The 13,129-nt window shown below is 33.9% G+C and overlaps 1 protein-coding gene across 9 annotated transcripts in view; it reads right to left on the reverse strand.

Moving 5' to 3' along the window:
- rdx (BTB/POZ and MATH domain-containing protein rdx) overlaps positions 1-13,129 on the reverse strand; it is a 64,850-nt gene that overhangs the window by 48,759 nt on the left and 2,962 nt on the right. For 2 of the 9 annotated variants that reach the window (XM_028169972.2, XM_028169974.2), the window contains exons 2-3: positions 6,165-6,251; positions 5,337-5,519 (exon numbers count right to left, since the gene is read on the reverse strand). The exons of 3 other annotated variants lie outside the window; for them this stretch is intronic. In XM_028169972.2, the coding sequence (XP_028025773.1) occupies positions 5,337-5,339 (3 nt within the window). In that variant the 5' untranslated portion in view covers positions 5,340-5,519; positions 6,165-6,251. The remainder of the gene's footprint in view (positions 1-5,336; positions 5,520-6,164; positions 6,252-13,129) is intronic. 4 more of the 9 variants (XM_089729853.1, XM_089729850.1, XM_089729854.1 and 1 more) reach the window with 2 other exon arrangements.

Here is a 13,129-nt window from a genome sequence, read left to right on the forward strand (position 1 = left end):
AAGTCTATTTTATACAAAAACTTAGGTCTTTTATTTATCGATTGAGGCACTAACGAAGTCTGCCGGGTCAACTAGTCAACTATATTTATATTAACAGGCAATTGAAAAACGATTAGCCTAACAATAGCATGGTCATTTGGCATGTTCTTATTTTAGAATAACATTTAAGTTTTATTATACTACATTATTATAACACATAAAATAATATTTAATTTGGAAAATATAGATTTAACAACCTGTTTAGCTATTATTACCTAGACAACCAATTAATTGAACTAATACTAAATTTATTTATTTGCACATTAACTTGGTTACGAGTTTGTATTTGCAAAAATGTTGTATTACATAGAATAGGTACCTAATGAATTTGTTACGAAACGCTACTACTGTTCATCTCTAAAATTAATGAAGCAGAAATTTGAAAGCAAAAATTAAACGTTTGTTTCAGACATTTCTTTTTTTTAGAGAAAATTATAGGTTGAACGTCTTTTAAGAGAAGGTATATTTTTTGTGATCAATCATCGTAACATGCTGCTTTCAAAACTAGACAATACGAGTACATTTACATTTTTTGAAAAGAACAAGCTAGTTTATTTAAATAATAACTTTTCCTCTATGTTATAATTATATGACGAACTATTCTATGTAATATTTGTATCACCAAGCCTTACTAAATAGGAAGCAAGATTTTTACGGATGTTCAATTAAGTTATTCCAGATGTTTCGACCTATATTCTGCAAGGCTAAGAAGCGATTGCTAAAGAGCACCCTAATTAACGGGTTCTAATGGAAATATTGCCTACGAAATTGAAATTCCATCACTGTACTTAATTTTGTTTTACAATATGGACAATTTCATAAATTTACTGGGTGATTGAATTTAGGTTATTATTGATACAAGGCTATTATTTAAAAAATAGCTCATATTGTGGCACAGGTTATCATATCTGTTTTTTTTTAAAATTCAAATTCCTATTTCAGACATCCGCAATATTTCTGAACGACTTGAACAGTATAATCAGTATCCGCTAGCCTCGCGACTTTTGCAATTCGTGTTACAATAACTGCTACATAGAGAGTGTGACATAATTTCGCCAGCTCGGCTTAGAAACAGTGTTACATACGGTCACGCTCTTCGGCGAACTTACGTTTATTAGCGATTGAGTAGTAAGTACCTAGCAGTGACGTATTTGTAGCATTTTTCTTCATTCGAATTTTATATTTTATATTATCTTGTGTAAACTGGAAGTTATTTATGGAATAACGTATTGACGAATAACTTCAAAAAGCAAAAAAAAAAATACTAAATTCAAACCCTCAAAATTTATTAATCTGCGTAAATATCAAAAAATATATATTTAAATTCAGCATTAATGTTTGGACCAACATTTTGGAATCGTAAGCTTTACGTCACAAGCAATTTGTTTGGTAATGTACAAAAATGTTAAAAGACACCAAAGAAATTTAATCCTTATTGCAAGTTTCGAAAAGTAAAAACGGTAGACAAATGAACTTAAATTATCGCAATGGTTAGGTAACCGCAGTCAAGTTATGTCACCAAAAATTTCACAAGCAATTGTTGGGCGTTACGAAGTTTGACGATTATCATAAGAACAATAGTTACAGAAACCAATAAGAAAATTCTTTTGTTTATACATATATGTATATAAGACAGTTTAATAACAAACAAAATATTTGCTCTAAAAATGAAATCGTTCACTACAAACTACATCAGTAAAAGCTTTAAAAGGACAAACACAATTGACGTTTGCGTTTATCGAAAACGGTTTTAAAAATTTACTAAAATAGATAAAAAAATAGACAATATAATTGAAAATGAATTAATAATATCTCTGAGTGCTGACAGCAGTGGGGAAATGCAATATTTTTGTTAAATTATGTACTCGTCTTATTTTGCTATTTAAATTTACGAAAGAAAAAATAATAATGAGACAGGGATTCGCCTGATGATTTTTAAAATTCACATATGTTTCAAGTCAGTATCGATTCATTCATTTTAATCGATGTTTTTAAGCAGGTCACCTCACTATGAAGATAAAACTGACAGACGTCAAATGTTACCTATTAAAATGGCTCAATATTAGTGAGAACACTTTAGTTCAGATTTGTACTGACGCTGTATCAAATTAAATCAAACATCACTTAGTGTGGCATTTCATTTATGCAGTCGGCGTGCGCCAGATTTCATAAGCGATCTCTCCGTACCCTGATCTAGGTTAGGTGGTCGACAACAGCAGCGGTGGCGTATCGAGCGCGTCCGATGTTAACCTACATACATCGGTGGCACACTTACCAACCAAGCTGGGGTCGAGAGCACCCGTATCCGTAAATTCGTGACCCAGCCCCCTCCCGGTCGACCTCCTAGTCGTATTTCGAGACCCCGCCCGCGCTTAACATTGTCAGATAAGAAATTGCGAGGTACCATTTTCACGAGCAGCACGAGTAAACGAGATATAAGTACAGAAAATTTTTCATCACAGTTACGTGGTTTCTCAATCGTATCTAAATTGTTAATATTAAAAGAGCTTGTTCCAATTTATTTAAGCGGTTTTATTTTGTAGAATATTCAAGTTTGTATGGATATTCAATATTTGTACGATGTTCATACATCTCATATTCTTTTGTATAAAATTTAGGACATACTCTTGTATTTCTAATTAAAAAAAAAACGAAAATGGCTAGTATCGTACGTCTGTAAAAAGCAACAGAAAAACATCTATTGAAAAATGCGAATCGTTATAACTTAATTGTGCCAATATTACTTTAGATAAAATTTATTATTGTTTTTATAACTACCCTTGTAATGTTTATAGTTTTTGCTATTAGGCAAGCCATCATGTTGATAAGCTATTACGGTGACATGATAAGATATTTTGGAGCTTAGTGAATAACTATTTCACGTAAAACATCAAATTTTATAACCGATTTTTGAATTATTTATTCCTTTTTTTTCTACTTTTTATTTTGAATTAAAAGTACTTAAACAACATTTATTAATGTTTTTTTTTTTCAAATTTAATTGCTTTTTTCCAGTTTTATAGTTTATGTATTTTATTATTTTATTTTATTTTATCTTTACAAAGTTTCTTTTCGTTATTATTCAGAATCATCATAATTAAAGTCATGCATACAGATAAACAAAACATCACACAGAGATGTCAGCTTTAATGTTCATTTTTTTCACATACGAACCTTAAATATTAAGAGCCACGCTATCTTTTACTATACACGTGCTAGACACGAAGTTTTCTACAGCACAGGCATGCTTCACCAACGCAATGCACACTGCATCTATATAATTATACATTAACAATTCATTGACGTTGGTTTTATCAGTGGGTTTTAATTGAAATACACAACTGACAGCTTGCTCAATACATTAATGAAACCTTCAACCGTTGTAGATATAACGTGCACAACTGCACAGAGACAGATTAATCTATATACGTGAAGCAAAAACTTTGTATCCCTTTTTACGAAAATTGCGCGGACGGAGGACTATGAAATTTTCCACACTTATAGAGAATATAGAGAAGAAGTGCACAATGCAAATTTTTTTTTTAAATAATGCATAAAAGATACATTAAATCAATAAAGAAAACATTACACACACTACATACCATGTATTTGACGCACACACGCATATATACTATTTATTGTCAAACTTTTGTTCTTGACGACTGTGGTCAAATTGAGAATAGATTAAATATTGTTTGTCTTTATTAATATTATTTTATAGAGTAAGTAGCCTTGGCGAAATTTGTGATTATAGAAGTATAAAATACAATCATGATAGTGTACAAACTTACAATTTCATTTAATTATAGTCGAATTTCGACTACTGAGGTCCCCTCTAGTATATTCAAATTTTATCATAATTATTTATAGAAACGGTTTGAGCACCAATATTGGTGGTGCACTGCTGTGTTCGTTGGCTTTATAGGGTCGTTGTCCGGCCTGTGTCACTAAACTACTACAAATCGATAACCTGATTTGCAATACGCCACATCACACAAAACCGCATTAACTAATTTTTAATTATTGGACCTGTGACGATAAATTTTCATAATGACCCTGTTCGCGTCTGGTTGTTGACACGATATTTGTACGTTTATTATCAAGATATAACGGAGTGTTTATTTATACAACAAGTTATTCCCGTGTTTGGTTTCAACTATTCGACGCTTTTATATTTGCTCTTTTTAATTTTTTAAATATTTTTCACTAATTCTTTTTTTTTATCGCTTAGATGGGTGGACGAGCTCACAGCCCTCCTGGTGTTAAGTGGTTACTGGAGCCCATAGACATCTACAATGTAAATGCGCCACCCACCATGAGATATAAGTCCTTAGGTCTCAGTATAGTTACGACGGCTACCCCACCCTTCAAACCGAAACGCATTACTGCTTCACGGCAGAAATAGGCGGGGTGGTGTTACCTACCCGTGCGGACTCACAAGAGGTCCTACCACTTATTACCAGATATTTGTTACATTTTATAAAGTGGGAGTTCAATAAGGACACGTCAATTGCCTCAATTGAAGACATTGAATTATCCTTCGATTAATTGAATTGATTTTTTTATTATGATCGTAATAAGAATACCGCACACATCAAATCTGCTTAGTTTTTAATAGTGACAAAAAACGAGAATATGTTTTAAGAATTTTGTAAATTTTTGTGATATTCTTTTAAGGTAGCCAATATATGTAGGTAAAAGATACGTTACATTAGCTAATAATTGACACATTACATATAACCGACAAAATCCATAGAAGATATTCAGATTTTTTTTTCTGCTGTTAGCTGCTGTATAAAGCTAAGTAACTTTATACACTTTCACATTACTCAAGTTTTTGATTTTATGGTAAAGATAAATTTGTTTTTTGATGGTTTAGAAAATTGTTTTTTAGCCTGGGGGTCGCGACCCCTGAGTTATTCGCGTCAAAGACGTGGAGGTCACGTGTATAAAAAATATGTAAACGAAATACTAATGACGCACAGTTTTTAAACATCCCTTTTTTATTTATTTCCATTGTCGTTAATCCCGTTTTCACGGATTGTCCTAGAGGACCCAAATACCTAGAGATCTACAGAGGGGACTTTGATCATGTGTTATAGGGAGTGCTTTAAGTAATTGTTTGAAATGATTCTGTCATTTTTTAAATTATTGTATATACTATTTAGTATAAAAAGTAGTAAGCAGTAACTAGAGGTGGGAAACAACTGCCATTAGCACAGAGCAGGGGTTCATGCATATTACTGAAAATACAGCAGCGATCTACAGTTCGTTTACAGAGATTTTTTGTCACGTACCATCCGGCTTTGGAACGAAGTCTCTTCCTCTACCGTGTTTCCCAAGCGCTATGAGGGGTCCTTTTTTAATCGAGCTCCGAATGACTCCCAGTGTGAAGGCAGCGGTTCAACTGTACTCTTGATTGCTGATATCCTTGAGCATCAGTGACCACTCATCATCGGATGGGCCGTATGCTCGTCTGCCTGTTGAGGCAATAAATAAAATTAAATAAAGTTCCTGAGCGTTAACAATAAAATTAGAAATAATAAATGCGTCTGTATGCACAAGTCTGTCTAACAAGGTAATAAAAATACATTCCAAAATACAAATGTACTCATTATACCTCATTATTTAAGATAAACAAGTTACTTTAAAAATTCATTTTCAAAGCTGTGATTAATCGGGAAAAAAATCTGTTAGATTTTTATTAAATTATAACGTTTAAAGAAACATTTATTTTGTAGAGTTATTTTTATTTCATTTTCATACGTCATTATAATTTTGCAACTATGATTTGGATGAAAAATATTTGTATACTTTCAAAGATTTGAATGCGAATGTCTAAAAAAATAAATATTTAGAACGTTAGACTTTTAGAATCGAGAATATACACACCGCTACAAATACTACCTATGGTTCACACTATATAAATTGAATAATCTGTAATAATCGTCTGTAAACATACGAACTCATTGAGCAGTTGAGGAAAATTGAAAACTCTAAGGAGAATTCCCTTGACGTAATATTTTAAACAAAATTAGCATAGCTATTGTACGATGTGATCATGGCATCGTTCTTAAACGTTATGATTGTGTTTATTATTATTATGAACAGAAAAAAAAACGTACCATTGCAGTCCTCAAAAGCTTGTCGGTCGACGAGACAGTACAAGCGTCCAGGAGAACCAGGACCGCGTGCTATCCGAGGTCGATGCCCTGCAGACGAGTAAGTTAACCGCTGAATACTGACCCGTCCCGTACTAACAATAATCAATGCGTTTGCAACTTCAACTTCATGGCTTTAGGGTATGTTTTTCGTTAAACACACGCATTATGATTCACTTAGACGAACTAAGCTTTTTAAACGTATGTACGTAGGTACTATGTCTCGTCGACATACCTGTTCAAGTGTTCATACAGGAAGTGTGGGTCTTTTGAAATCTAATTAAACAAAACAAACTTACATGCATGCTGATCGATATTTGATATTATAGTATGTGATAATAAAGTAGTATTTCATAGTTATTGCATCTTCACTTGTAATCTTTAATAAATCTATTCTAACAATTATACATTAGTTTCTTTTTTGTATTCACTAAACAAAAGGTTCATACTATCATTAAAGAAACATATTGTTTAAAACTACATTTACTGTTTCGTCTCGCGCATTTTATTTTCAATCATGTTATTTCCGATGATATAACATATTTTATAGTTTTAATGGCAACGGATTATAAGCCGTAAAAGTAGATTTATAATTATGTCCACGATTCGCGAAATACCAAAGAAAAACGTGAAAAAATACTATTTCGCCTGGCGTCTGTAAGAAGCGAAACTTTATGCTTTAATTAACTTACTTACTAATACTTTTCGCTGAAGCTATATTTTACATTTAACATTTAAAATCTTCAGAAATTCGTTCAGTTTATAGTAAGGAAGTTAAAGGTCATAATGACGATAGCGTTTTTTCAGAATTCATAGAATGACGTTCGAGCTCTAAATTATGCAGCAGCTTCGCTTCATAAAGACAAAATTATTATCATAAAATATACATATTATCATTATATTAAAACATGATTATTTATTTGCTTAGTTGAACAGATGTGCACGAGTGCTTATCAATCTTAAACATCATAAGCCAAAGGTTTCTTTACTATTTAAGCATACTGACAAAGGGTATTTTGAGAAAATCCTGTCTTATTTTTTTTTCTTATTACATACCCAGACTTTTCTTTATTTTCTACTCATCAATAAAATGTAAGCCTGAAATATTTGCGAGCCAATCAATGAATTCTGGTTTCTTGAAAAATCTTTACTCTGAACCCCAATTTGTTCCGCAAAAATAAACTTTATGTTTTCCGATATTATTTTATTGTATTTAAAAGTCGATGTATCGTATGGAAAACAATTTTGTTTTTTAAGAACTTGCATTTGGTGATATTCAGTCGAATAAGAATCGATCAGCGGCTCAATGTATGTCAACGTTTCGCGGATGCAAGAATTGTGTGTGTGCACTTCGCCTGAGGCGATTCGTTACATCTACACGTTCAAATATATCATCAATTTCAAAAACTTTTCTTCTTAAACTTTAATACTCTTCATCTGGGTATTGTTTTCGTTTTACGTGTTCCAAGACTTTCGAATCACATTGTTTTATCGTGTATTTTAAAGTGACTAACTCATTTAGATTAATTTTACTGTTTTATAACATGCTAAATGTTCAATTATTTTTCATAGGCCTAGTAACGTTCTCAGAGCGTTGGTACTTTTTTTCTGGATTAACATGTAGCTTCTTAATCTTATTTGTCCACAACGATGATAGTAAAGTGTTCGGAACGTCGGAAATAATGTAATGACAATAAAAACAGCGAGATGAGACTCTAAAAATACTTTTAATTAGATAACTTTTTTCTCACTTTTTGTTTAATACGTTGTCTGCCATGTAGGAAGTAATTATGTCGATTTCTTCTTACTAAGGCGCCGGCATATCTAGTAGACATTTTTTTTTGCTTAGATGGGTGGACGAGCTCTCAGCCCACCTGGTGTTAAGTGGTTACTGGAGCCCATAGACATCTACAACGTAAATGCGCCACCCACTTTGAGATACAAGTTCTAAGATCTCAGTATAGTTACAACGGCTGCCCCACCCTTCAAACCGGAAATAGGCGGGGTGGTGGTACCTACCCGTGCGGACTCACAAGAGGTCCTACCACAACTCTGGGAAAAACGGATCCAAAGATACTGAGAATGAATCTATTTCTAAGAGACCTAAAAGACTAAAACATACACAAACAAAAGAAGGCAAAGCAAAAATCGACATGATTACTTCAGTGCGCCGCGTAGGGCACCGGTGACCTACATTGCAGTCAACGTGTTAACTAAAGCACGACTAAATAGAGCAGTAGTACTGTTCATTTCTAAAATAAATTCTATGTTAAATATTTTATTATCGTCTCCGGATTATTTGTACATTATTTTTATGCAGAAACAACATATTATGTTATTATAATTATAATAATTGTAAATAGACATGTTTTAAAAAAAACTGACTTCAAATAGAAAAAAAAATGTTCCAAAACAAATTAATAGCCACTAAAAACAATAATCATGGAAATCGGTTCTCGTGATATTGAGTTATTCATCTATTTGTCGCGCACGTATTTAATGCAAATCTCAGACTTATATGGTTTTCTCATGGAATACCATTATCAGAACTGGACTAAATTCAAATGGGACCACACGGGAAGTGTGAGCTTTCTAATAATAAAAGAATCATCAAAATCGATTCACCACCCATTCAAAAGTTATTAGGTAACAAACATAAAAAAACACAGTGGAATTGAGAACATCATCCTTTTTTGAAGTCGGTTAAAATCATAAATTATATATAGCAGATACCAATCAATGTGATCAATAAAAAAACATAAAATGTTTACAAAAACCCGAAAAGTCCATACCAACCATAATAGATATAATATAGAGATGACCCTAAAATTGATACATACAGTTAGATAGTGGAACTGTGGTACCAAATTAGATCGAGGTAAAACGATGACAAATCCGATAACAAATGTTGATAAAGGACATATCTATTAAAGTAGATTAAAATGTTCTATGCGAAATGTATTAAGTAACGTACCGATATTTTTAGCTTCAAAAATGATTTGTGCTCATACCGACTTACGAAACATATTTAATTTACTGCCATAGGTATTTCAACGATTAATGAAATTTATTTCGGTGGTTAGTAGCAAGTTTAGCAGCAAATATGAGTCAAGCGCGGAATACAACGAAAGCTAATTTAGCAAGGTTAGAAAACGTGATTACATAATGATGTACGTTTGAACTTAATTGTTTAAATTGCTACTCAATGAAATAAACTTTACGGCACATTTTGCAATATATTTTCGCATTCCGAGCACGAGCGACCGGGGACCTAGAAACAATAATGATCTTCATTCGTCATTTTCAAAGTCCTTGAGCGGTAACTTACACAAGGCTGAACGAGTCCCGGAAATATCCTTCAACCGAGCAAAGCCCTTGTGCTCATAATACAAGGTCTAGCCGACCTCGTTTTGTGGAACCGACGAATCTCACAATTGGTCCAAACGGTTCGGCATATTTTATCAAGGTCACTGAAGATTAGGTAGCTTCGTTGCGTCGGTAGGTTTTAACGTTTTTAGGGCAACCCAAATTTTCGTTATGATGTTTTCATTCGTTTAAGCTCTTAGATGAATTGAACTATTGTACATTGCTAATATATTGCCAAGCCTTAGTACTCAAATTACAATTCACGTTGCATACTAGCTTTTAGAATATAAAAAAATGGCGATGTGAGCATCCCTTTTCTCAAGCCTAAAACAAGAATTTTTTGAGAAATCTAATTAATGTTATTATAAGTTACGCATTTAATTAAATAAATTTAAATAAAATTCTTTTCACGATTACATAATGCAACCGAATAATTTAATTATCCAGCGACGAGAAAATTAATTGAAGAAACGAGAGCACATTTATGCAAATGCACTTTTCTGACCGTTAAGATGATGCATAGAATAAATTATCGAGTAACGTTTCTCGTGGGAATACAGACCCTGTTTTTTTTAAAGAATAATGCGTGTATTTAAATTCATTTGACCGGACAATAAACGAATTCGAATACACACACACGTCTCCACATGCAATTTCATTTCGGATACATCTTGAGAAAGTAAATCGTGTTTGGCTTGTGGGCAGAGAATAATTTCACTTTACCGTGTTATATAGTATAGTACAAACGTAATCAATAGAGATTAGCTTATTTAATTGCGTTTCCGATTGCAGTTTATTTACCGAGCCAAGGTTAAAAATGTACTGCTGGGCTTATGATATACGATATGTTATACTAAACGATAAATTAAATTATTTTTCATAAATCAAGCAACGCACTGAAATCGTAGTAGTGTTCCGTTGACAATTTAATTATAAAATATTAATTTGTAATTTGTTTATGTATTTTATGCTAAAAAATATTGAAAAACGAATTTAAAATTTGTAATCACAGAGACCTTAATATTATGTACATTTTTGTTAGTACGCAAGTCTAGATGGCTCAGTTACTTTTGATGGCTATGCCAGGTGTGAAAGACATGCTTTTTTTAGGATGGAAGGATCACTTGTGGCCCGAGACCTTTCCAGTTTCACCATGACAGGTAGACGAGCACGGTCTCAGGGGGGGGGGGATTCGCTAACAGCTGCCCGAGTGCCTCCAAAGGAGACCTAACAGCTCAAGGGCAGCTGCTTCGCGAATAAATCATACTACCGGATAGGAATCGCGACCTGCTGAGAACTCAGCAGGCTGATGTATGGATTAGGTTGTATAATTATGTCGAATTATTTGCCGAGTTTGACGAGTACGATTACCAGAGTCCCTAAGCTTGCTCCTAGTGTTAGTGCTGAAGGCGTCTAATGCAAGAGTTATCAAGATCTAATGGATCCGTAATGACGTAATAAAGGTTGACGCAAGGTGGTGGATATTGGCCTGTATCTGACACCACACTCAGACGCGGGCAGCTGTCTTACCCGCCTAGAGGTCTATGCAACTTGGAAATCGCAGCATATCGCTAGAATTGGTAAAATTATGAAGAGCTTCCTCACTGGAATATAGCATAGCTCTTTTAAGGACTTTAGAATCGGCAACTTCTTAGATAAAAATTATAATTTTATAAGCTCTCCTAGTGGACATCTATCGTAGGAATATTAGCATATCCATAATTATAACTTTACAAGTTGAACACTTAAAATTATTAATTTACTAATTAGAAATCGAAATAAAAAGAAAAATTACAAACCAACCAGTCTAACAACAAATTTAGCAAAATACATTCGACCTTACGTTCTGACGTTCCATAGCAAAATGAAAAAAAAAATCCCTTATAATTTCGTCTAGGTTGTATTGTCCTGCAACTCATAGCTGTTTCATTCGAACCATTCAGACTTTATAAAATTTGGAAAGTAGAGTGACATTTAACAAGATTATATAATGATAAAATGAAAAAAAAATGCAGACTAGACTTTCTTGCTGATGTGGCCAGTCTTTATGTTTTAAAATGTGGTTAGATAATATAATTTTTTTCCTATCTTAGTTGATGGTCTAGAGCAGTGGTCGGCAAACTTATTAGCCAAAGAGCCAAATATGCAAATTAAAACGATTTAAAAAATTGAGAGCCAAATCTGTTTCTAAATGTAGTAAACATTTATCATAATCGTAGAGATTCATTAAATTATGACGTTAATACAAAATTTACAGCCATTTTTAAATAAACTCATATAAAAATCAATTTTCAACCATATACGTACATATTGTTTGTTTTAACATTTCATTTATAATAATGCATATGAATTATTTAACATTATTATAAAAATATATATTTTCCTGAAATAATACACTTTTTTGTAATAAATTATTATTGCAAATCATAAAATAAATGCTATATTGTATATTGCTTCGATTAATACATATAATAATCGATATCAGTCAGGGGTGCTGATATTAAATAACCGTACATACTACTAACTGGATTTTTTGTCCACAACCGGATAATATTAGAGGCCAGGCAAGTCCGTAGGATATTTGTGCCAGAGCCACACTCAAGAGTTCAAATAGCCGCATGCGGCTCCGGAGCCGCACTTTGCCGACCTCTGGTCTAGAGAGACCATATCAGCGTAACCTTAACCAGTAGATGAGCTCACGGGGCTCAAACCTGAGGATGTTGCTAACATGAACCCTAGCAAGAGCCGTGCTTCGCAGAATCTACCACCGGATCGGAAACGCGACCAATTGTGGGTTAATTTACTCGCCGAGCCCTTTGTCGCAAGCGAAGCGACGGGTCGACGAGAACGATGTCGGGTAATGTTTAATGTTAAGTACTCTAATACTAGGTATGAGTTTGGTTCGATTTTCGAAAAATGTTGAAGGAAATTTAGTTGGTTTTTTTTTCCTACCTAAGCTGGTAGCCTTGAGAGCCTTCCAGCCTTCCTTAACTAGTAAGTGAGCTCACGGGGCTCAAACCTGACGACGTTGCTAACACGAACTCTAGCAAGAGCCGTGCTTCGCAGAATCTACCACCGGATCGGAAACGCGACCCACTGAGAAGATCCGGCGAGAAACTCAGTGGGCTGTGTCTGAGAGTTAATTTACTCGTCGAGCCCTTCGTCGCAAGCGACGGGTTCGATGAGAACGGTGACCGGTGCTTGAAGTACCTAGAAGCACCGTTAGTGGATCGGGAGGATCCGAGATGACGTGTTTTGGGCGACGTCGACTGCTTTCCATTCTTTCCGCAGGATCGGGAATGTAGTTACCGGCGGCCACGATGAGAGGGTTCTCGTGTCGTGCCGCTTTATCGAAGTGGATTTAGTTGGAATAAACGTCCCACATTTGAACCCTGCTAGCGATTATTTTCTCGTGTTTAATGGATACAAAACAAAAGTTTATGATATGTTTTATTTAGCGCAATCAGTAATTCAATCGTAGATTATTTTGGATTGGCTTTAAGACATTTTTACTGGGAGTTTCGTCGGATGGGCCCGTTTGGTGGTAAGCAATTACTGATCCC

The sequence above is a fragment of the Bombyx mandarina genome, chromosome 09, assembly GCF_030267445.1.
Source record: "Bombyx mandarina strain Sakado chromosome 09, ASM3026744v2".
Taxonomy (NCBI): domain Eukaryota; kingdom Metazoa; phylum Arthropoda; class Insecta; order Lepidoptera; family Bombycidae; genus Bombyx; species Bombyx mandarina.